A 21319-nucleotide genomic window follows, 5' to 3' on the forward strand; every position below is an offset into this window, starting at 1 on the left:
GTTACTGGTATCAAAAAAATATTAAAATCAATTTCCATTTTCTGAAAAGTAAAAGGAAACAAGAGTTTCTTACTGATAGCCATAAGAGAAAAAAAATGGCCACTGGAATTCTGATCTAAATAGCACTGACTCATGGACCATCAAGGGGAATAACTTAGTACCCTTGAGCCATTGTCCATGGGCTGTTAACCAGAGAAGCTCTAGGCTGCCAGCAAAACTTCCCAGACAAGGCTAGGGGTGTAGCTCAGGGCTACCATGTGTACCTAGTATGCATAAGGCTGAGTTCCTTCCATACCAGAAAGGAAAGGATAAGAGGGACAGAGAGGTGGTGAGGGAGAGAAGGAAGGAGAAAGAAAAGGGTCGAGAGGGAGACATAAAAGAGAATGAGAGGGAGAAGGAAGGAAGAGAAAACTTCCCACACAAGTATTTCATCACACCAAGCAATGATCTGAATCCTGGTGAAAGACTAAAAGTACTGAGAACAAAAATCAGATGTCAAATGAGTCCCAGCAGGGATAAGTTCTTTCTAGGAGTCAGCATGTTCTGTTCTTCACGGAGGGTACACTTCCTCCTTTGCATGGCGTCCAGATACAAAGTAGAATGATGTAGAACAGTGTTATTCAAATTGTGGATCAGTGCCAGTCTTTAACCAGTGGAAGACAAGATGAGGAGATTGAGCCAGAATGAAAATCAATGTACAGTTTTCCTCATTGAGAAACGTCAGCTGAACTAAACTGTTACACACAAGATCTCCCATAACTGGCCTGCAAACCACACTTTGAATTGCAATGGTGTGGACTCCCGGGAGCTTTATGCATGAGCTAACCCTACTCTATAAGAAGAAAAACACCAGACATCAAGCTGCTCATATCTCCATTCCTCACTCAAGCTCAATAAAACCTGAAACATTTCGGCTTTCTTTAACTTTGTTTTACCAGTATTACCCATATTTGACTGACAAACCTGTGCTTTAGGTAAGTTAACATTGGTGGTTAAACTATAGGCCTGGCACAGAAATCTCCTATAATAAATTAATTTAGTTAGTCTCAGTGTACCAGGGCAGCTGGCCATTCACCCTATACCATTTTTAAAATTTTACTTTAATCAAATAGGATGGTCTCACCCATCTGCAGCCTTCCTATTCATTCAACTGAATCTCTAGTTATATCAGGATCCTTTCAGGTCCTAGACCCTCGACTGTAGGGCACTGAGGCATGAACACTCTGTACCAAGGCCTCAGCCAAATGAAATTCCACCTCCTCAGTCAGAGTCTCCCTAACCACCCTATCTACACTGCTTTCTCTTGTATTTTCTACTATAGTACCCTACATTAAACCTCCCAAAACTTCCCTTGATTTATCATTATTTTTATGTATCTATTTGTTGTCTCTCTTATCTAATAAACTATAAAGAGAGGGCAAAAAGCATGTTTGTTTCTCTCATTATTATATGTTTTACTATATGTGTATCTAACACAGTGCCTGGGACATAGTAAATACTCAATAAACATTTGTTAAACAAGCAAATTTGTTACCAGTTTAGCAATTTAAAGAACAGGTTTTCTAAGGAAAAGCTATTTGAACCATTATTATTTTGTAAATCAAAGGTGACTACATTTTTTAAAAGGCAGAGAAAGTAATAAAAACAGGAAAGAAAAAGTGGTACAACTATCATACCTTGCCTCTCCTGTCTGGGACTCCATCTGGTTAACCCAAGATTTGTAGATGTCCACAGGGTCAGTTTTGATGTTGAGAGATTTGTCATCCATAATCTCTTTCACGACAGGGGCCAAGATCTGTCTCAGTGCATTCTGGCCCCGGGCACCACGGTTGAAACTTACAACCATCTTAATAACTGTAGGATTTCCTGTCACAATCTCTTGAATCTGATCTACCTTTGACCTATAAAACATCAGATACAATTCAATTTAATCTCAGAATTTATCATCTTAAAGAGCATTCCTATTTATACATTCCCATATCCTTGGGAACAGAGCAAGTTGAAAATTTTCCCAACACTCATGGGACCTTCCTGCAGCTATATACTGACTCATGGAGTCATGATGAGGGCCTCTTAGACAGACATATGGGGCCATTATGTTTGGATCAGCTTTATTTGGAATTGTATCTGACAATAAAATATTTCTAAAATTAACTTAGCAAATATCTTATTCTCCCAGAAGCAAAACTTTATATTATATACTTTATATATAATTTTTAAAAAGTGGATGCTTCTTTAGAAAGTACTTCTCACAAATTAACTGAGATAAAGAAAAGGCCTGGGCAGGACTGATTCTGAAACTATGAGCATCTGTGATGGTTGGAAGGGGCGCCACTCTGCAGCATTCCCTGCGTACTTGATCTCCTCCTGGAGAGCTGTCTTAAACAGTCGCAGTAGCAGGTACTCCTCTCGCTGATTGGATGCATAGTTGTAGAGTGTGAAGATTACAGAGTCCATGAACTTTGTGGACTTGTTCTGGGGCATCTGAAAAATCAGCTTGGCCAGATAGGTGGGGTTGGTCTGAAATAAAACCAAGGGATAAGTAATTCCTAGATAACATGAAGACTGACAAAATTTTTTTTTTTTTTAATTTGAAGGGTTAGATAAGTAAAGAAAAATAAGACAGCCCTGCACATACCCTCGGTAGAAATCAGAAATACTTTCAAGAGATGTATGGGTAAGATTTCCTTGTGGGAAAGTAAATGAACTAAATGTTGCAATACCAATTTGAGGAGCCACTCACCTGCAGTAAATAAAACAGGTGCTGATAAGCTTCTAACTTCTCTCTCTTCTCCTTGCTCAAAGCCTTGAGACCTCCCTTCTGTTTATTTATCATCATCATATCAGACAACTGTTCCTTATTTTTTTTGGTAAGTTTTTTACTGTGGGAAACCACATCCTATAAACAGAAACCAACACACAGATTGAAAAGTTTTCTAAAAGGAAACTCTGGGCATGTGAAAAGGTCTTTTAGTACTTGCACACTTACATGAAGGTCTTCTATGCTGGCAGATTCCCACTAAATATTTTTGAACCACTAAAATATCCTATTTTAGCCTAGTATTCCAATCAACTCCATTCCGACTTCTGCCTTCCTATAAGGAATATGAGCTATATGGGTGGTTTTTCATATAGGCTCAGGGATAACAAAAAAACAAAAAACAAAAAAAGAACAGTCCATGGAATCAGGAAACCACCTTCTAGGAATTTATCTTAAAAATATAGAGCACCCTGGTTCAATCCCCAGTACCTCCCCCCAAAAATAAAATAAAATAAAACAAAACCACCACCACCAACAACAAAGCATCTTAAGCCAGTCATGGTTAGTATATGCCTATAATCCCAGGTACTCAGAAGGTTGAAGCAGAATGGTCACAAGTTCATGGCCAACCAAGACAAATTAGCAAGATCCTATCTCAAAGAAAGAAAAAGTCGGGAGGGCTGGGATGCAGCTCAGTGGTAGAACACTTGCCTATGTACAAGGCCCTAAGGGGAATCCTAGTACAGAAAACAAACAAGCAAGCAAAAACAAAACAAAACAAAAAACCCACACACAAAAAAGAAAAACAAATCTTGTACACAGTGATAGTCCCGGCTACTTGGGAGGATGAGGAAGGAGGATTATTTGAGTCTAAGAGTTCAAGGACAGCCTGGGCAGCATAGTGTGATCCCATCTCAAAAAGAAAAATTCAAATATAATAAAAACATCATTTGAGATATTAACCGCTATTTTATTTATAATAAAAACTCGGGAAACAACCTAAATGTCAAAACAGTAGGGGAAAATGAGGCAAATCAAGTGTATCTTTTTTTTTTTTTTTTTAAGAGAGAATTTTTTAATATTTATTTTTTACAGCAGATGGGGTAGAGAGGGAAGATGAGAGGGAAGGGGAGGGGGGATAGTAGGGGATAGGAAAGGTAGCAGAATACAACAGTCACTAATATGGTATTATGTAAAAATGTGGATGTGTAACCGATGTGATTCTGCAACTTGTATTTGGAGTAAAAAATGGGAGTTCATAACCCACTTGAATCAAATGTATGGAAGATGATATGTCATGAGCTGTGTAATGTTTTGAACAACCAATAAAAAAAAAAAAAAACATAAATAGAAAAAAAGAAAAAATATTTATTTTTTAATTTTCGGTGGACACAACATCTTTGTTTTTATTTTTATGTGGTACTGAGGATCGAACCCAACACCCCGCGCATGCCAGGCGAGCGCGCTACCGTTTGAGCCACATCCCCAGCCCTTCAAAATGTATCTTCTAATGAAGTATTATACTGCCCTTAGATTACTTACAATATTTATCACATGGAAAAAGAGTCTTATCCTCTAACATTAAAATGTAGGAGGACGTATGAGGCACTGGGTTCGATCCTCAGCACCACATAAAAATAAAATATATTGTGTCCACCTACAACTAAAAAAAAAAATATATATATATATCTAGGAGGCCTGGGCATGTAGCTGAGTGGTAGGGTGCTTGCCTAGTATGTGTGAAGCCTTGGGTTGATCTCCAGCAGCACAAAAGCAAACAAAAACAAAACAAAAAGTAGGATAAAAAATGATTACGGAGTAGTGGAATTAGGGGAGGATTTTTTATTTTCTAAAATTCCATTATTTTACTTCATATGAAACTTTTAAAAAAAATGTCATTAGCTGAAAAAAAGTTATAAGCCTCTATGCCCCCTGAGGATCAGAAAAGGTAAAGCAGAGGTGACAAAGCAGGACACAAAGTGCTGTAGGGTCCCATGGGCATTGGGTCATACCTGCAATGTAATTTTATTTTTCACTAGCAGTCCAATTTTGATATCCATGAGATTGAGGTCATTCTCTAGTTGCTGGTTGGAACGAATGAGGGTGATGACTTCTTCCCGCATCTTCATAAGATCAAGCTCCTCCTGAAAATCCTGGTCACTTTGGTCCAGCAGGTGGACAAATTTTCGAACCACAATCATAGGAGGATCCTCAGCATTGACTGACAGAAGGAAAAACATATATCACACAAAGAACAAGAGTTATCAAAAAAAGTTCTAAGGTCCAGGAAGTATCTGCATTATCTTGAAAATTTTTGAGACGTCTTAGATATATCAAGTGCAGCCTCCTCTATCATACTATTGCTATGTTACAACAATGGCTAACGCAGCAAGCAACAAGACATTTAGCCACATTAGAAAAGGGGCTTAAATCCCAAGTAGTACCTTCCCACCAAGGCTTGCCTTCAGGACAACCAAAGAGATCTGTGGTGAACACCCAGAACCTGACGGCTCCCAAGCACTGCCTCAACTCCTCCCAAGTTACTCACTGAGAGTCTTGTAGTCATCACGAGCTTTGTTTGCCCGAATAAAAGCCTGGATTTTGATAATGTCATTTATCTGAGAAGCAAAGAAAAAGAAATGCCTTTGCTCATTCTTCTAACAAATATGTAGTAGAAGCAATATAACTGGTCCATGTTACCTAAGAGTACTTACATGGTCTCGGAAATACTGTAGGCGATCTCTATAGCGCTTTCTAGCTTGATGCATCCTTGCCAGGGACTGAATCTGTGGAAAAGGGATCCTGGAACTTAGAAGAGTCCTTCTTTAAACATGCCATGTTTGCACCCCACCTGGAGGAACCTCACTCAGGCTACCATACCTTCACAACTTCATCTTTATGGGAGCGCAGGTAAGCTAAACGATCTTGATATGCCTTCTTCTGCTTGTATCCTCTCCACTGCGACTGCAGTCATCAAATATTATAGGTGACATGTTATTTCCCAAGGATCAGTGGAAGTTAAAAAAAAATCTCATCCTGACATATCATCCAAGTACAAGTTCATGATGAAGCTTTAGAAAGGACTGCTTCCAGCAGTGACACTAGAAGGAGGGCCTGGCCACACCTCCTCCAGGAGAACGGTGGCTACATTCCACTTCCTGGACATCTTTTAAAGTGCAGCATAAAGACTCGCTGACTGGTTCCTTAACAATAAATCTATTAAGGAAGCTAAAAATTAGTATTCCCATTCTACAGATGAAGAAGCAAACTTAAGATTCACCAGTGTCTGGTATGAGTGGCACCATAATTCCTAAGAATCCTAACTCAGGATTCTTCCTGTGACGACACTGTGCTACCATGTTATAAAGCAAAACCAGTTTTTTCTCTCAAGATTCAAATTTTACACAAAGGCATAGTGTTAGAGAGAAGAAGAGGCCGCACAAGAACTGCCACTGTACCATCATTAAATACTAAGCACACATTAAACATTAAGCACACTGATTACAATGGTAGCAAAGAAAATGTATTTGTTAAGAGGAGAAAAAAAGGTCAGAAGTTAAGAAACACACTCACACCTTTGATTTTAGGAGCTGACAGTTTATTGCCCCTGATCTAGAAGCCTTCTTGCTGTGTGTATAATACACTCTGAAATACCTGAATGCAGGTGATGGCAGGAATTTGTTTCTTCAGGAAATTCATTCTGGACCGGAATTCCTGTCGAACTAAGTAGCCACGGCAGCAAGCTTGCAGCTTGGTGATCAAGCCTTCATTGGCCAACCAAAGCTGTTCTCGGTTATATGCAGCAGTCACCCCAGAGATGGAACTCTGAAAAAACAGTGGTTCACATTCAAAGATATCCAAAATTGAGAATGGACACTAATTTTACCAAAGTTTCATTCAAAGCACAAATCTAACTCTCACTGCTTCCTAAATCTCTATTAGATTTTCACCTGAGCAATAGAAATAAACCTCAGGTGTGTTTTTTCAGGGCCAGCTTGGTCTTCTTTTACAAGTTATCTTTTATCCACCCAACTATCTCCACTATACTAGCCGAGAAGGAGTCACTGTTGACAGGAATATAGTGATTGGTACCACTACAGGGCTGTGTACTCTGCACAGGTGGCCCCCAGGATGCCAAAGTGTGGCATCCTACACAGACTGCAAATGATCTTAAAAAGCAATCTAGGTTTTGGACTGTTGCTGTAGGAACTGGAGAACCAGAAAACCTTGAAGCAAAGAAATTAACGATCAGATTTATTTAAAAAAAAATAATACTATTAGAAGAAAAGCTGACAGAATGGAGTGAGGAGAAACTTTAAGAAAGTGAGTGAATCAGAAAGCTGCCGTCATAATGGAAGTGAGAGGACCTGGGCTTAATGAAGGCAGCAGCAGTGAGAATGGGGAGGAAGAGCTTCTGGTTACCCATTTAATACCCACATTCTCCCTTTTCTGTGGTGTTAGAGTCTTCTCCCCTCTAGCATCCCCCACACCACCATGAGCATTTAAACCACCCCTGCTTTGAGTAGGCATGGTTAGGTGAGACCTTTGGGAAAGCTCCTGAAGACAGGGAGCTGGCAGTATGCCCTGTAGCTTTTCTTCCCCTTCTTACATTCTGTCTGGACTGCTAACTTGATAGTCGGATCACTAAGGTCATGTTCATAAAGCCAGGTAATATCACCCCATCTTTAAATTCTTAGGTCCTGACATACCTGCAAAACACTAGACATGAGTGTTTCTCTGGAGGTAAGATTCTCAAAGGCACATGACCCAGCAAGGGTTACACACTACTCTGGTAGAAGATGGAGCCTGGATTTCTCAGCATAGTGCCTATTAGACTGTCCCCCTCTGCCTCCTTTAATGCAGTACCATCAGTATGCCAGTCAACAACACTAATGCGTTAATCCTTAAATAGTCTATGTTCTTTCTCAGTGCCTTTCCCCACATGTCTTTTCTGCCCAAAAGGGCCTTTCCTCTTTTTCTGACCTGCTAAAATATTGCCTATAATATCTTTTTACAGCACAGAATTAACTTTTCCTTAACATTTCCATCACTGTATTATTAGAGCCCCTACTTTTCCCTGCCTTACACTGCTGGACTCAGTTCTGTGTCAGCTGTTTTCACAATACTGTGAACAAATGAAAGGCAGATAATCTCTGGATCAATCAAATTTCCTTTAATAAGCACACAATTTATCTCACTAAATTCTACTATTCAGATGTTTTACCTTTAGTCGTCCCCCAAGCCACTAAAAAACATTACTCTGGGCTTAGGGTTGTATAGCTCAGTGGTAGAGTGCTTGCCTAGCATGTGTGAGCCAATGGGTTTGATCCTCAGCACCACATACAAAAATATAAATAAATAAATAAATAAATAAATAAATAAAGGTATATATATATAAAAATTACTCCAAAACATTATATAGCTGAAATTTAGTCTAAGACTTCTGACCACATGTCCTTCTCCCCTCAACTAATATTAGTTCTAAACACTTTCTCTCAGACCCTTCTCAAATGAAGAAATGTGACTTACCTGGATCTCTTCCCGAGAAAGCTGCACAGAATTTTGCACAAAGTCTGAGGGTTCATCCCATCCTCCTTTCCGGGTCTCCAGATTGTGGTAATAATAATATCCGCCTTTCACCCAATGCTTCACCCACTTGCTATTATTATCTCCTGGCAGAAAATAAAGGAAAGATAAGGAGTGGGGTTGTGGCTCAGTAATACAGAGCTTGCATAGCACGAATGAGGCACTGGGTTCGATTAGAAGCACATATTAAAAAAAAATTAACAAAGTATTGTGTCCATCTACAACTAAAAATTTTAAAAAAATAATAATAATAAAGGAAAGATAAAAGAAACCCATAGCCACACACGCACACACACACACACACACACCACATTTATATGTCTAATACTATAGGGTTATTTTAGTCAGGTTTTAACAATCTTAATGAAAACCATTCCCAAAACTAGCTCCTTGGATCTTTGTAAGTAAAGGTTCATTCTAAGACTACATTAAATAATGGTTATATAATATCTAATTTAGTTTATTCAGATCTGTATTATAAAAAGAAAATACCTATGAAGTCAAATTATGAAACTAACCATGATTGGCTGTCCTTTCCAATGTCTATGTCTAAGGCCTGTGCTGGAAAACTGTTCTGATAAAAGATTTGCAAATGCCAAGTGTGGTGGCACATGCTACAATCCCAACAACTTGAAAGCCTGAGGCAGGAGGATCAAAAGTTCAAGGCCAGCCTCAGCAACTTAGCAAGACTCTGTCTCAAAATTAAAAAATAAAAAGGCTGGGGATGCAGCTCTGTGGTAAAGCAGTCCTGGGTTCAATCTGCAGTACAAAAAAAATTTGCAACCATTCAACATATCCAGTTAAGAAACAAAGGGCCATAAAATTGTCTTATTTTTGTTTTCAGATACACTATTTTTAACTGCCTGTAAGTTAAAGATAACCAGAGGTATTGAAATCCTATAATAGATAAATGGTCAAAAATCCTTTCCACATTCTCATAAAAATAACTAACAGCTCATTTGCAAGGAAAAAAAAAGAGTATTTTCAAAAATTGGGATAATATTTGCTCTAAAGTAAGAGTAATCAGGTGTAGTGATGCACACCTGTTATCCCAGTGACTCAGGAGACTAAGGCAGGAGAATTTCAAGTTCAAGGCTAGCCTGGGCAACTTAGCGAGATCCTATCTCAAAGTAAATATAAAGGGGTGGAGATGTAGCTCACTGGGTTCAATCCACACTGCTGCAAAAATAAACAAATACATAATAAAATGAGCCTAAACACTGTACTTCTACATTAAAACATCTTTCCATAAGATTGTTCCCTTCTTCTATATCTGTCTCTTCACATACTGAAGTTCTTAGCTTTAGGCACATATGCACTTTTCCATAACGCACCTGCTGACAGTTTTTTCTTCTTGACTTCGGCAAGGTCACTCTGGTAAGTTTCACCACACTCAGGAATGACTCCATACAAGCCAACATCAGGGGAACGAAGGGCACTCAGTGTTTTGCCAACATCACCACTTTCTACTGCCTCATTAATGGCAAAGATTCCTAAGGCAACTATCCCAGAAAAGAATTGTTAATAACCTGAAACTGTTTGAGTTCAAACACTAGTTCACCTAATAATACCTACTGGCCAACTATTGCCCCCATATCTATCTTGGTCAAGCTGAACATGGAGATATGGAATACCTCACCACCCATACCCTCCACAAAAAAACAGAAATAAAATAGCTGATACATACACTTCTGTGCTTCTTGGGTGTCTTTGTTGGACTGCCAAATTCCACCTTGAATTTCATCCAACCATAACACAGCTGACTCATCCTGGGTTTCCTACATATTATTAAAAGCAAAATGAGAATCATGAAACCAATGTAGAAGTGATGAGGGGGGCTTCTGAGACTCAATTAGATATGGAGGAAGAAGTTCCAAATATATTAGTCAGATGGAAGAAGACAGGCATCAAAAAACTGATAAAGGTTTTAAGGGGTAATGGCTCAGATGTAATGGAGGACAAATAAAAATGCACAGGGCTGAAGCTCAGTGGCAAAGCACTTGTGAGGCACTGGGTTCCATCCTTAGCACCACATAAAAATAAAAAAATAACATGCTGTCCATCTAAAACTACAAATAAATAAATAATGAACTCAAGTGGTTGAAGAAGTCAAGAGCAGCTAGAAGGTACAAAATTAGCAGAAAAACTGGGAAAGGACCCAGGGACTTTGACAAAGACTAAAGCAAGTATATGAATATGTAGCACTTTCTTTAGAAAGTCTCCTTTGTTTAAAATATTCAGAGGAAGTTAATATTCTCTGTGATTACCAATGCCTGTCAAGTCTTAATTTAAACAGAACTTTTTAAATTACCACATTTAAAGAAATGAATTACTACAGGCAATCTAAACTTATCACCAGATTATATTCTAACATTTTCATGTTAAATCAGTTCTTGTGAAATTAAAAACACATTTTCAGAGAAACACACCAATAAATGATGATTAGTTTCCTTAATATGCTCAACAAAAGCTCATTACCCCACAATGTACTTTGAGTTGACTACTGGGAACAGAGGTGATGTCATAGAAATGACTTATTTCCGTCTTTCTAAATATAGCTTTAGACCTTTCTTTCTTTTTTCGTATGTATATGGTGCTGTGTATCAAACCCAAGGCCTTGTGCATGCTAGGCAAGTGCTTTGCCTAGTCCTCAGCTCACAGACAATGTGTTATGGGTATACTTTTTTAAATAGGATACTGGTGATCATGAAAGGCACTGGATTACCAGAAATATCTTGCTCTAATACCTGCCAATTTTCACAAATCTGGCTAACAAAGTACGATTTAGTAAAGTAGTAGGTAGTAAAGTAGTAGGTAGTACTTCTGTTACTATTAGTTAGCACAATAGATATTCTATTGTCTACCTATTCTCAGTCTGAGAGTCAGAATTGGAAACCACCTCTGACACCTACTTAGATTTCAATGGTTGGACTTATAGTTACATAAGCTACCTGTTCCAAAAGAGTGAGAGTGCTTTGTTTTATAAGATATCTCTAAAATCTTTATACAGAGCATCAATTCATCAGATGACTGTGGCAGCCTTCTTCAGAATGGGCAAGACACCTCAGATTTTTAAATGGCCAGGTTGTGAGATGCACATTTATGGTGATCTTGGCAGGCCTAACAAAATTACCATGCTCCTGAGGATTGTGCTAATAGCAATTGGGATAAACAGTAGTTCAAACAACCAGTGAAATTACTTGATGTGAATATAGTTTGCCAAGGCACCAGTGAGGCAGAATAAAGAACTTAGTCAATAATCTTGACTGTGTAGCTAGATGAGGCAGTGTCTGGGCTTTGGGGCAAAGTGGAAAATTGTACTGCCCAAAAGCTGAAGCCACAAAATGTTAGGGGAGACTGGCTTTCTTCCTGTCTTATTGTAGAGAGTAACACAACATTTCACTCAGCAGAGCAGAGCAGCCATATCCCTGAAAGCTATAAAGACTACTGCTCAAAGGGTAACCCACACCCCACCAAATGTGAAATTGAGAGCATTCATATTTCTCAAATATGGAGTTTTAGAAAGAGAGATCATGGGGCTAGAAATGTGGCTCAGTGGTAGAGCACTTGTTTAGTATGCACAAAGCCCTAGGTTCGAGCACCACAAAAAATAAAAACAAAAATCCCAAAGTTACAGAGAAGATCATTTAACCAAATTATGTGGGTGGCAGACCAGTCCCAATTTTAAAAAGTTCACAGTCTTGAGAAAGGAAAAAGAGTAAACTGATAAAGAGAAAGAAAAAAAAAAAAATCACCGAATAGCTACTAGACTCTCCTACCCACTAGCCACCTTCTGTTACTGAAAATAGAAAATGACCACACACAATCCCCTAGAGTCTTAAAAGTAAGTGCTGGAAATGTGAAACAATAGATCCAATGTGAAACTACGATGAGTCAGGAACAGGCTTGTGAAACTGCAAATTGAGAAGTCATAAGCAACAGGCTAAACCTCCAGTCTCCAAGGGAAGCAGCCTAAAAACACTTGCATTCAAAACAAACAAACACACACACACACACACACACACATACAGAGGCATTTCCACAGAACCAAGACACTTTTGGTTCACTTTTTGCCTGATCCCATAGTGATTATCCTTGAATAAAATGTGCTATAAGCAAAGCTCTTTCCCTCCCTTGCAGGGAGAGGAAGGCAGAGCTTTGGAAGAATTCTGTCTTTCCTGCCCCATGCAAACTAAAGTAAAGTGATTAAGGTAAATCTTCCATACATATTCCTCTAAGAAAGAAGCAATAGAGTGACACTGTCAAAAGCAAGAAAAAGAGAATGGATTAGTATCTCAAGTATGTTCAGGAAACATGTTAGAGAAATACCTTTCAGCAGACTGAAGAGAAGAAACACAGCATATTTCACCTCATCCCAGTGTAAAGGAAGAGCAGGTTCTTATTGCTCCAAGTACATTGAATAAGATCAAATAAGATCATAAAACTCACGATCAGTGAAGTTTGTTCTAAAGAGATAATCCAAGATTAACTCAAATCACTGAGGATGGTATTAAAACCCTGAGCTAGGTATCACAGAGAATACTGAGACAAAAAAGATTTAATGTGAAAATGCTATTCAAAATAAAATACAGCCCCCTAACAACTCTGATAGGCACTTAGGAACATGATTACATTTCAAAAGAGGTAAAGAGATAAGGACCAGGGTGTGGGGTTGTGACTCAATGGTAGAGCACTTGCCTAGCACTTGTGAGGCACTGGGTTCAATCCTCAGCACCACATAAAAGTAAATAAATAAAAGCATTTAAAAAAAAAAAAAGTTTGTACCTTTGGGGGTGGGGGTAGATGGATGGATAAGGACCAGAAATAAGAATTTTTAAAAAGGAGTGAGCAATAACTGGAGGTTAAAGAGGTAAAGGAGCCAAGCATGGTGGCACACACCTGTAATCTCAAGCTATTTGAGAGGCTGAGGCAGGAGGATGGTTAAGTTCAAGGCCAACCTGAACAACTTGGCAAAATCCTATGTCAATTTTTTTTTAAAGGGGAGGTTGGACACATAGTTCAGTGGTAGAGTGCCCCTGGGTTCAATCCCCAATACTATTGGGAAGAAAAAGTGGTAAGAGAGCCAGAAAACATGGGGAAAGGAAAAGAGAAGGGTAAAAGAATGGCTATTTTATGTATATATGTATATATGTATGTATGTATGTATGTGTGTGTGTATATATATATGGAAAGCACAAAAACACAACTCTATGGGGTACTTCTTACCCCTTAAAACTTTCTTTAAACCCTCTCTTTTATTATGTGACATTGTTTATGTGTGTGATAGTCAAAATATTACATATACACATGTACATAGCCACAGACCTGGACATAACACATACACATTAACACATATGTGACTCTACTTAACATTTATCAACTACACAACATAAACTATCAGAATAGAGCATAACCCTTTTGGTTCCTGCTGGTTAGATATTAATCTGTTAGTTGCTGCATAGTGGAAGTTTAGAGAAAGAGGTATAAAAGGAACAAATACAAGGAGAGGAAAATAGAATCAAATTTTTTAAAAAACGACGGTGATTAATCAAAGGCTTGCAGCTATTGGGAGGGCTAACTCAAAATAGTAAATCTTGGTAAGAATATTCAGCTTTTAGTGGTAAGCTTTTAACTGTCATATTCCCACCTGTCCCCACCCTGACTTCAAAGCTCCCCCAGAGAACTGTCATTAATTGGCCTGTTTGGTGGTTCCCTGGAGGATCACACTTGCCTGTCTGTCCTTATTTGACATAACTAACTGTGCAGACTTTCCTCCTGGGGCAGTAAGAGGTAAATTCAACATCATGGAGACCTGCAGCAATGGATAAGAGTTTGGGCAAACATAGACTAACCAAAAAGCTTAGAAGGAAAAGCCTGATAATAAGATATCCAGGGAGAACTTTAAAAATGTGACATATTCCTGGGATGGGAATCTAGAAGGTCACAGTGAATTTGTGAGATTTGCACATACTCAGAGAAGATATGATAAAGCTACAAGTCTCACCTTGGGCGGACCTTGAGCATCTGGGCAATATGAAGTGAAGGTTAAGACAGAATTACAAACTGGTTTAATTGTTGAAGTTGTGCTCCAACATGTGCACAGAGCCCCTCTGCAACAGCTGGGAGCCTTATTGGCTTTGGGATTGAAGGAAATGATTTAACATTAGTTCACCACTAGCTAACCCAGCTGACATCAGGGGACCCATGATAGGAATATGCCTTACAGAATTCAGAAAAGTCAGAAAAGTCACTGAACAAACCCTCAAGAAGGAGTGAAATTTGATTTCCAGGGTTGCCACATTTGATTAATAAATTGTCTAGTTTCCAAAAACATAAACAAAGGGAAAGCATCCTTAAGGAAGCCCAAAATTAGACTTACAAAGGCTTAATTCAGCTATTTTAAGTATGTTAGAGAACTAAAGGAAATCATGTCTAGAGAATTAAAGAAAAGTATGTCTCACCAAGAGAAATCAAACTACACTAAAACTGAAATTCTGGAATTGAAAAGTACAATAGCTGAAAGAAAAATTCACTAGAGAGGTTCAAAATAGATTTGATCAAGTGAAAGAAAAAATTAGCAAACTTGGACTGGGGTTGTAGCTCAGTGGTAGCACGCTTGCCTGGCATGTGTGAGACACTGGATTCAATCCCCACACCACATTAAAAAAAATAAACAAATAAAACAAAGGTATTGTGTTCATATACAAATAATAATAATAAGAATAAGAAGAAGAAAACTTGAAATAGGTGAATCGAGATGATCTGAGAATCAGCAAGAAAAATAATAAAGAAAAATGGACAAAGTCTGAGATCTGGCCACCATTATGCTGAGGTGCGCATGATGAGATTCCCTGAAGACAAGAAGAAAAAGGGGCAGAAAGAATACTTCCAGATAATGTAAATTGACTGATGTCAAGCATAGAAGCAGAATTCATAATCAAACCCCACCCATCACCATCAAAAAAAAACCCTACAACCCCAGGGTCATATGGCTTTCCTGGTGAATTCTATCAAATGTTTAAAGAACAATTAACCAAACCTTTAGAAATACTTCCAAACTCTTTCTATAAGGAAATAATTCCTTATAGGATGATTTCCAAATCACTCTATAAGACCAGTATTACTCAATACCAAGAGTATACACAAAGATACTACAAGAAAACAAATGAAGGTATTTTGCTTACAAAATTTGGAATGCAGTGATATTTATTAGAATTTGCAGGGAAATGGATGGCATTAGAGCAGATTATGCTAAGTGAAGCTAGCCAATCCCTAAAAAACAAATGCCAAACGTCTTCTTTGATATAAGGAGAGTAACTAAGAACAGAGTAGGGACGAAGAGCAGGAGAAGAAGATTAACATTAAACAGGGATGAGAGGTGGGAGGGAAAGGGAGAGAGAAGGGAAATTGCATGGAAATGGAAGGAGACCCTCAGGGTTATACAAAAGTACATACAAGAGGAAGTGAGGGGAAAGGGAAAAATAATACAAGGGGGAGAAATGAATGACAGTAGAGGGGGTAGAGAGAGAAGAGGGGAGGGGAGGGAAGGGGAGGGGAGGGGGGATAATAGAGGATAGGAAAGGCAGCAGAACACAACAGACACTAGTATGGCAATATGTAAATCAATGGATGTGTAACTGGTGTGATTCTGCAATCTGTATATGGGGTAAAAATGGGAGTTCATAACCCACTTGAATCAAAGTGTGAAATATGATATGTCAAGAACTATGTAATGATTTGAACAACCAACAATAAAAAATTAAAAATAAATAAATTAAAAAAAAAAAAAACCATTCCCAAAATGACTCATAGAAACTTGGAAGAAAAACTGAAGCTTCAGGGCTAGAGTTGTGGCTCAGAGGTAGAGTGCTCGCCTAGCATGCATGAGGCCCTGGGTTCGATCCTCAGCACCACATAAAAATAATAATAATAATAAAGATTTTGTGTCCACATATAACTAAAAAATAAATATTAAAAAAAAATCCTGAAGCTTCAAAAAGACAATTCCACCTACAGTGCAGTTGATGAAGCTGGGACCTGACAAAGTTAAGCAAATTTTTCTTCAACTCTACCCTTCCTCCACTTTGATGAACTCTGAAAAGTTATTCCACAGCAAAAGGAAATGCTTCAAACTCCACTCACATCCTCTTAAAGTTTAACTCCCATGATGCAAACAAAAGGAGTAAACAGAGCTAGGCAAACTGAAAGACCTGTAATCCCAGGCTACTTTGAGGGGCTGAGGCAAGAAGATCGTTAAGTTTGAAGCCAGTCTTGACAACTTAAGGAGACCCAAAAATAAAAAATAAAAAGGGCTGAGGACACAGTTTGGTGGTAGAGAACCCCTGGGTTCAACCCTCAGTACCATTAAAAAAAGAGCAAACAGCCTTACAACATGAGTGAGGACTATGCACATTCTGTACTATCTACTTTCCTCTTTAGATATGGAGCTCAACCTAGTATATTCTCCCAAATTCCACTCTTCTGACAGTCCGATATAAGGCTCCTTTGGACATTCCTGAAAGCAAACACTATTACCTCCAAACTATACAGAATCATTGCAGCCAAGCCCCACAGCTGATATTCTAAATCAGTAGAATTAAAATTTAGAAATATGTATTTTTAAATTACTTTTCTGATGATTGGCAAGTTCAATGAATAAATGAAAGACTGAGACCTCAGATTCTAGCTTCTCCAAAGCCAACTCCTTCTTACTCAAATACATGAAATCAGATGATCCCTTAGTCTCCATTTCTTGCCTGTGAAATAGGAGTTGATTCAATGCTCTGCATGGGATCAGGTGACATTCTGCATAATAATGTGCCTCTTAAAGAAAACCTACAACCACTACACTCACGTGTTTAGGACATGTAAATTGTCAACTACTTTCATAGCAAGGGAATCAAAGGAGATCATCAGTTAACACTATAATATTACCCACAACTCTTTCACTCCAATCCAAATTTATAGTGCCTGCATGGTGTCAGTGTATAAGCAACTCCTCCCATACACTAGAGCCTTCAGCTATTTTTTTTTTTTTATCTCTGACTTCCCAGAAAGAATCCGACTCCTTGAATTAAAATTTCCTTTTAGCTTTTCAAGTCCCTCTAAGAATATCACTTGAGGGATTTTCTAAGACAGAAAAGGAAGCCATGGTTCTTCCTATTTAGCTGTTATTACTTAGAAAGAACTTAAAAAATCACAATTAGAAAAATAGATGTAATTATGTTTTAATCATGCAACTAATACATGAGGCCTACTACATACAAGGCAACTTCCTAGACAACAACAGCATAAAAAGAAGTATAAATTATTTTCAGTTTCCCCAACAAACTAGCTAGGAACCACAACCAATAAACTTTTTAAAAGATGGGTTTATACAATTAATTTTAAAAGCACTTTTATAGCAGCATTATTCCTAATAGAAATAAAGTAGAAATAACCTATACAGCCATTGACTTATCAATGAAAAAAATAAAATGTCTGCAACAGAATATTATTCAGTAATAAAAAAAAATGAAGTACTGATACATATTACGGTTGAATAAATCAAGCTACATCTAAGAAGCTAGTCACACAAGACACAGTAGTGCATGCCTGTAAACCTAGCTTTTTGGGAGATTGAGGAAAGAGGATGGCAAGTTCAAGGCCAGCCTGGGCAACTTAGTAAGACCCTGTTTCATAATTGAAAAAAGGGCCTGATTGAAAAGAGTAGCCCCGAGTTCAATTCCCATTACAGGTGGCGGGGGAGAGCAGCCAGTCACAAAGGAACATATATAGCATGATTTGGTTCCTTTTTAGGATGATGAAAGTTTGAGGCCAGCCTCCACAACTTAGGGACACCCTGTCTAAAAAAAGTGTCAGGCATGTTCACACATGCCTGTAATCCCAGCAATTCAGAAGGCTGAGGCAGAGGAGGATCACAAGTTCAAGGCCAGCCTGGACAATTAAGCAAGACTCTGTTTCAAAATAAAAAGGATTAAGGATGCAGTCAATGGTAAAGCACCCCTGGGTTCCTTTTCTAGTATCAAAAAATAAAATCATAAAAAATAATTAAATAAAATGGCTGGAGAGAGAGCTCAGTGGTAGAGCATCCATAGGTTTAATCCCCAGTAATGGGAGAAAAAAAACAAACAAAATTTCACCAATAATAGAATACATCATTGTACAATAGGATAGTGCAAAACAATGAGAATGAATAAACTATTATTACATGTTGCCACACAGATGAACATCACTAACATGTTGGGCAACAGAAGCTCAATACCAAAAGAATACATAGTGCATGGTTCAATTTAAATATAGTTTAAAAATGGGCCAAAATGAGCTATGGTGTTAAAAATCAGGATAGTGGTTACCACCAAATGGCAGAATGGACAGGGCAGCAGAGGACATTAAGGAGATTTGAGGGATGCTGGTAATGTTTCCTATACTCTGTATACCAATTACACAGGCATGTTAAGTTTTAAAAATTTATGTAACTTGAATACTTATATAGTTTGTGCATTTTTCTGGATCTTATATTTCAATAAAGAATTTACCCTAAGAGAAATGTCTACAACTAACAACAAAAACAAAACCCCAAATATGAAAAATAGCATGAACTTCAGGAAAGTGGAGTCTCTAATTCTCATAGCTCACTCTCTCCAGTGCTCTTAATCTATGGGGGACCAGAAAATTGTCAATAAATACATCAAAGAGACATCCCATCTTTACAAAGGATGAATTGCTCTAAACAAAAAGAATAAATCCAACACTGCTCACCTGGGCCTTTTCTCTCTTTGCTCTAATCAGTGTATCTTGGTAATGCTGGGCTACTTCTGCAAGAACTCCTTCAAGTTTAGCTGCAGGAATTTGCAGGGTCTGCAGAGTTTTTTGGGCATCACCTTCATCCAGGGCTTCATTAATTAAACCAATGGCCAAAATCCCTAGATATACAAAGAAAAAGGTTATTTTTTAAAATTACAAAATGTATAAACAAATCAATCTTATCCAAGCATGGTGGTGAACACTTGTAGTAGCAGTTACTCAGGTGTCTGAGGGGGAAGGACCTCTTGAATCCACAAGCTCAAGATCAGCATATGCAATATAGTGAGACTCATTTTCCATTTTTCCCCATTTTTATCGGTGCATTATAATAGTATATAATGGTGGATTTGTTGTTACATATTAGCACATGCACACAATAGAATAAAATTTGGCAAATTTGGCTGAGACCTCTTTCTAAAAATAAATCTTGAAACATGCTAATCATATGTCCACCAGAGTAACCATGAATCAGACCACCATTTGTTACCCAGTAAGAAATACTTTTTAAAAATAATTTAGTGTGGGCTGGGATGGTAGCTCAGTGGTCAAGCACTTGCCTAGCACACGTGGGGCATTGGGTTTGATCCTCAGCACCACATATAAATAAATAAAATAAAAGTATTGTGTCCATCTACAAATAAAAGAAAATGTTTAAAAAAAAATAATTTAGTTCTTATTTAATCTAGAGTCCCTCATATTCATTCCTATTGAAAGCCAAAGTTTTTTTGTTTTGTTTTGTTTTTTTAATTCTTCTAACTTAAAATTGACAGGGAATTTTCATGAAACTGGCTTTATAGCTTTCAGGTACAATCAAATATGTAATAGGGCTGGGGTTGTAACTCAGCAGTAGAGTGCTCACCTAGCACATGAAGGCCCTGGGTTCGATCCTCAGCGCCCCCACCCACATAAATAAATAAATAAAGGTATTTTTTAAAAATTCAGTATTGTGAAATATTTGCATTTAAAAAAATGTAATCAACTACTCCTGACTCATAAAAAGTCAGAGTTTAAGGGTTCTTAGTGCTAGGTGAGCACTCGACCACTGAGCCACAGCCCCAGCCCCTAATTAAATATTTTTATAGAAGAAAAGAGAAAGTTTAAGAATCTTTTCTCTTAAGATAATATATTAAACAAGAGGCAGATGGAAGATTTAAACCTAGCCCCCCCACCACCACCACCACCATCACCACCACCATTCCAAGGCAAATCTCTTTCCCTCTGAATGAGCTGTTATTTCTTAAAGGAAAGTAAAATGAGAAGTATTTAGGCAACTGTGTATTTTGATAAGGACTCTTATACATGCAAAATTTGGCTGGTCTTTGTCCCTAGTTCCTGGGAGGGAGCCTCTAAAATCCTTAGAATAACCTGGGTGACAGGTGTATCTGTGTTCTTTATAGTGGATCCTTACACCAAAACTGCCTTTATGCTAACCAACAACTGCTAGTGGGCCTCTAGGTAATCTGAGGATGGGAACTAGCCATGCTGGAAAGATCAATCACATTATTGTTAAGACTGGGGCTTAGAGTCATGTGATACCAGCCTGGCCTCCTGATTGCCAGGAAGAGAAAGCAGAATGGGTACTGAGTTTAATCACTTGGACAATTAATTCAGTCAACCATGTGTAAATAATGAAGCCCAAATAAAAACTGCTCAGGTGAGCTTCTCAGGTGGGTGATATACATCAATATCAGGAGGAAGACACGAACTGAAGGCACAGAGCCTTGTATTTGAGACCCTCCCAAATATTGCCCTATGGGTCTCTTCATTTGATTGCCCTAATTTATATCTTTGTAATAAAACTATTATCATAAGTCTAGCACTTTTTCCAGTCCTCAATAGCAAACTATTGAGCCTGAGGGGACAGAAGGAACCCCCAAATTTATAGCCAGTTGTTCACAAGTGCAGTGACCTAAGAACCCCGCCTGGAACTTAAGACAGATATCTAAAGCAAGAGGATTCTTGTGGAGGATAGTGCCCTCGACCTGAGCAAAGCAACACACATATGTGTGTATATATATATATATACACACCACACACACACAAAAAAAAAAAACCCACCAAAAAATAGCATTTAACAGTAATATATCACATTCAATTCACCTCCTGAAAAATTTATTTTTTAAAAAATATTTATTGTTTTTAGTTGTAGTTGGACACAATACCTTT

At 38.1% G+C, this 21319-nt stretch overlaps 1 protein-coding gene across 1 annotated transcript in view; it reads right to left on the reverse strand.

Annotated features, from left to right (window-relative positions):
- The window catches only part of Iqgap1 (IQ motif containing GTPase activating protein 1), a 106581-nt gene that overhangs the window by 22192 nt on the left and 63070 nt on the right, over window positions 1-21319 (reverse strand). Inside the window, exons 15-26 of the mRNA XM_046437959.2 lie at window positions 19109-19272; window positions 10035-10125; window positions 9682-9849; window positions 8291-8433; window positions 6416-6586; window positions 5642-5725; window positions 5476-5547; window positions 5310-5379; window positions 4774-4982; window positions 2744-2899; window positions 2357-2520; window positions 1677-1901 (exon numbers count right to left, since the gene is read on the reverse strand). Coding sequence (XP_046293915.1) covers window positions 1677-1901; window positions 2357-2520; window positions 2744-2899; window positions 4774-4982; window positions 5310-5379; window positions 5476-5547; window positions 5642-5725; window positions 6416-6586; window positions 8291-8433; window positions 9682-9849; window positions 10035-10125; window positions 19109-19272 — 1717 coding nt within the window. The remainder of the gene's footprint in view (window positions 1-1676; window positions 1902-2356; window positions 2521-2743; window positions 2900-4773; window positions 4983-5309; window positions 5380-5475; window positions 5548-5641; window positions 5726-6415; window positions 6587-8290; window positions 8434-9681; window positions 9850-10034; window positions 10126-19108; window positions 19273-21319) is intronic.

This window comes from Marmota monax, unplaced genomic scaffold (assembly GCF_021218885.2).
Source record: "Marmota monax isolate L192 unplaced genomic scaffold, Marmota_monax_Labrador192_F-V1.1 WCK01_AAM20220418_F8-fsc00005, whole genome shotgun sequence".
Lineage (NCBI taxonomy): Eukaryota > Metazoa > Chordata > Mammalia > Rodentia > Sciuridae > Marmota > Marmota monax.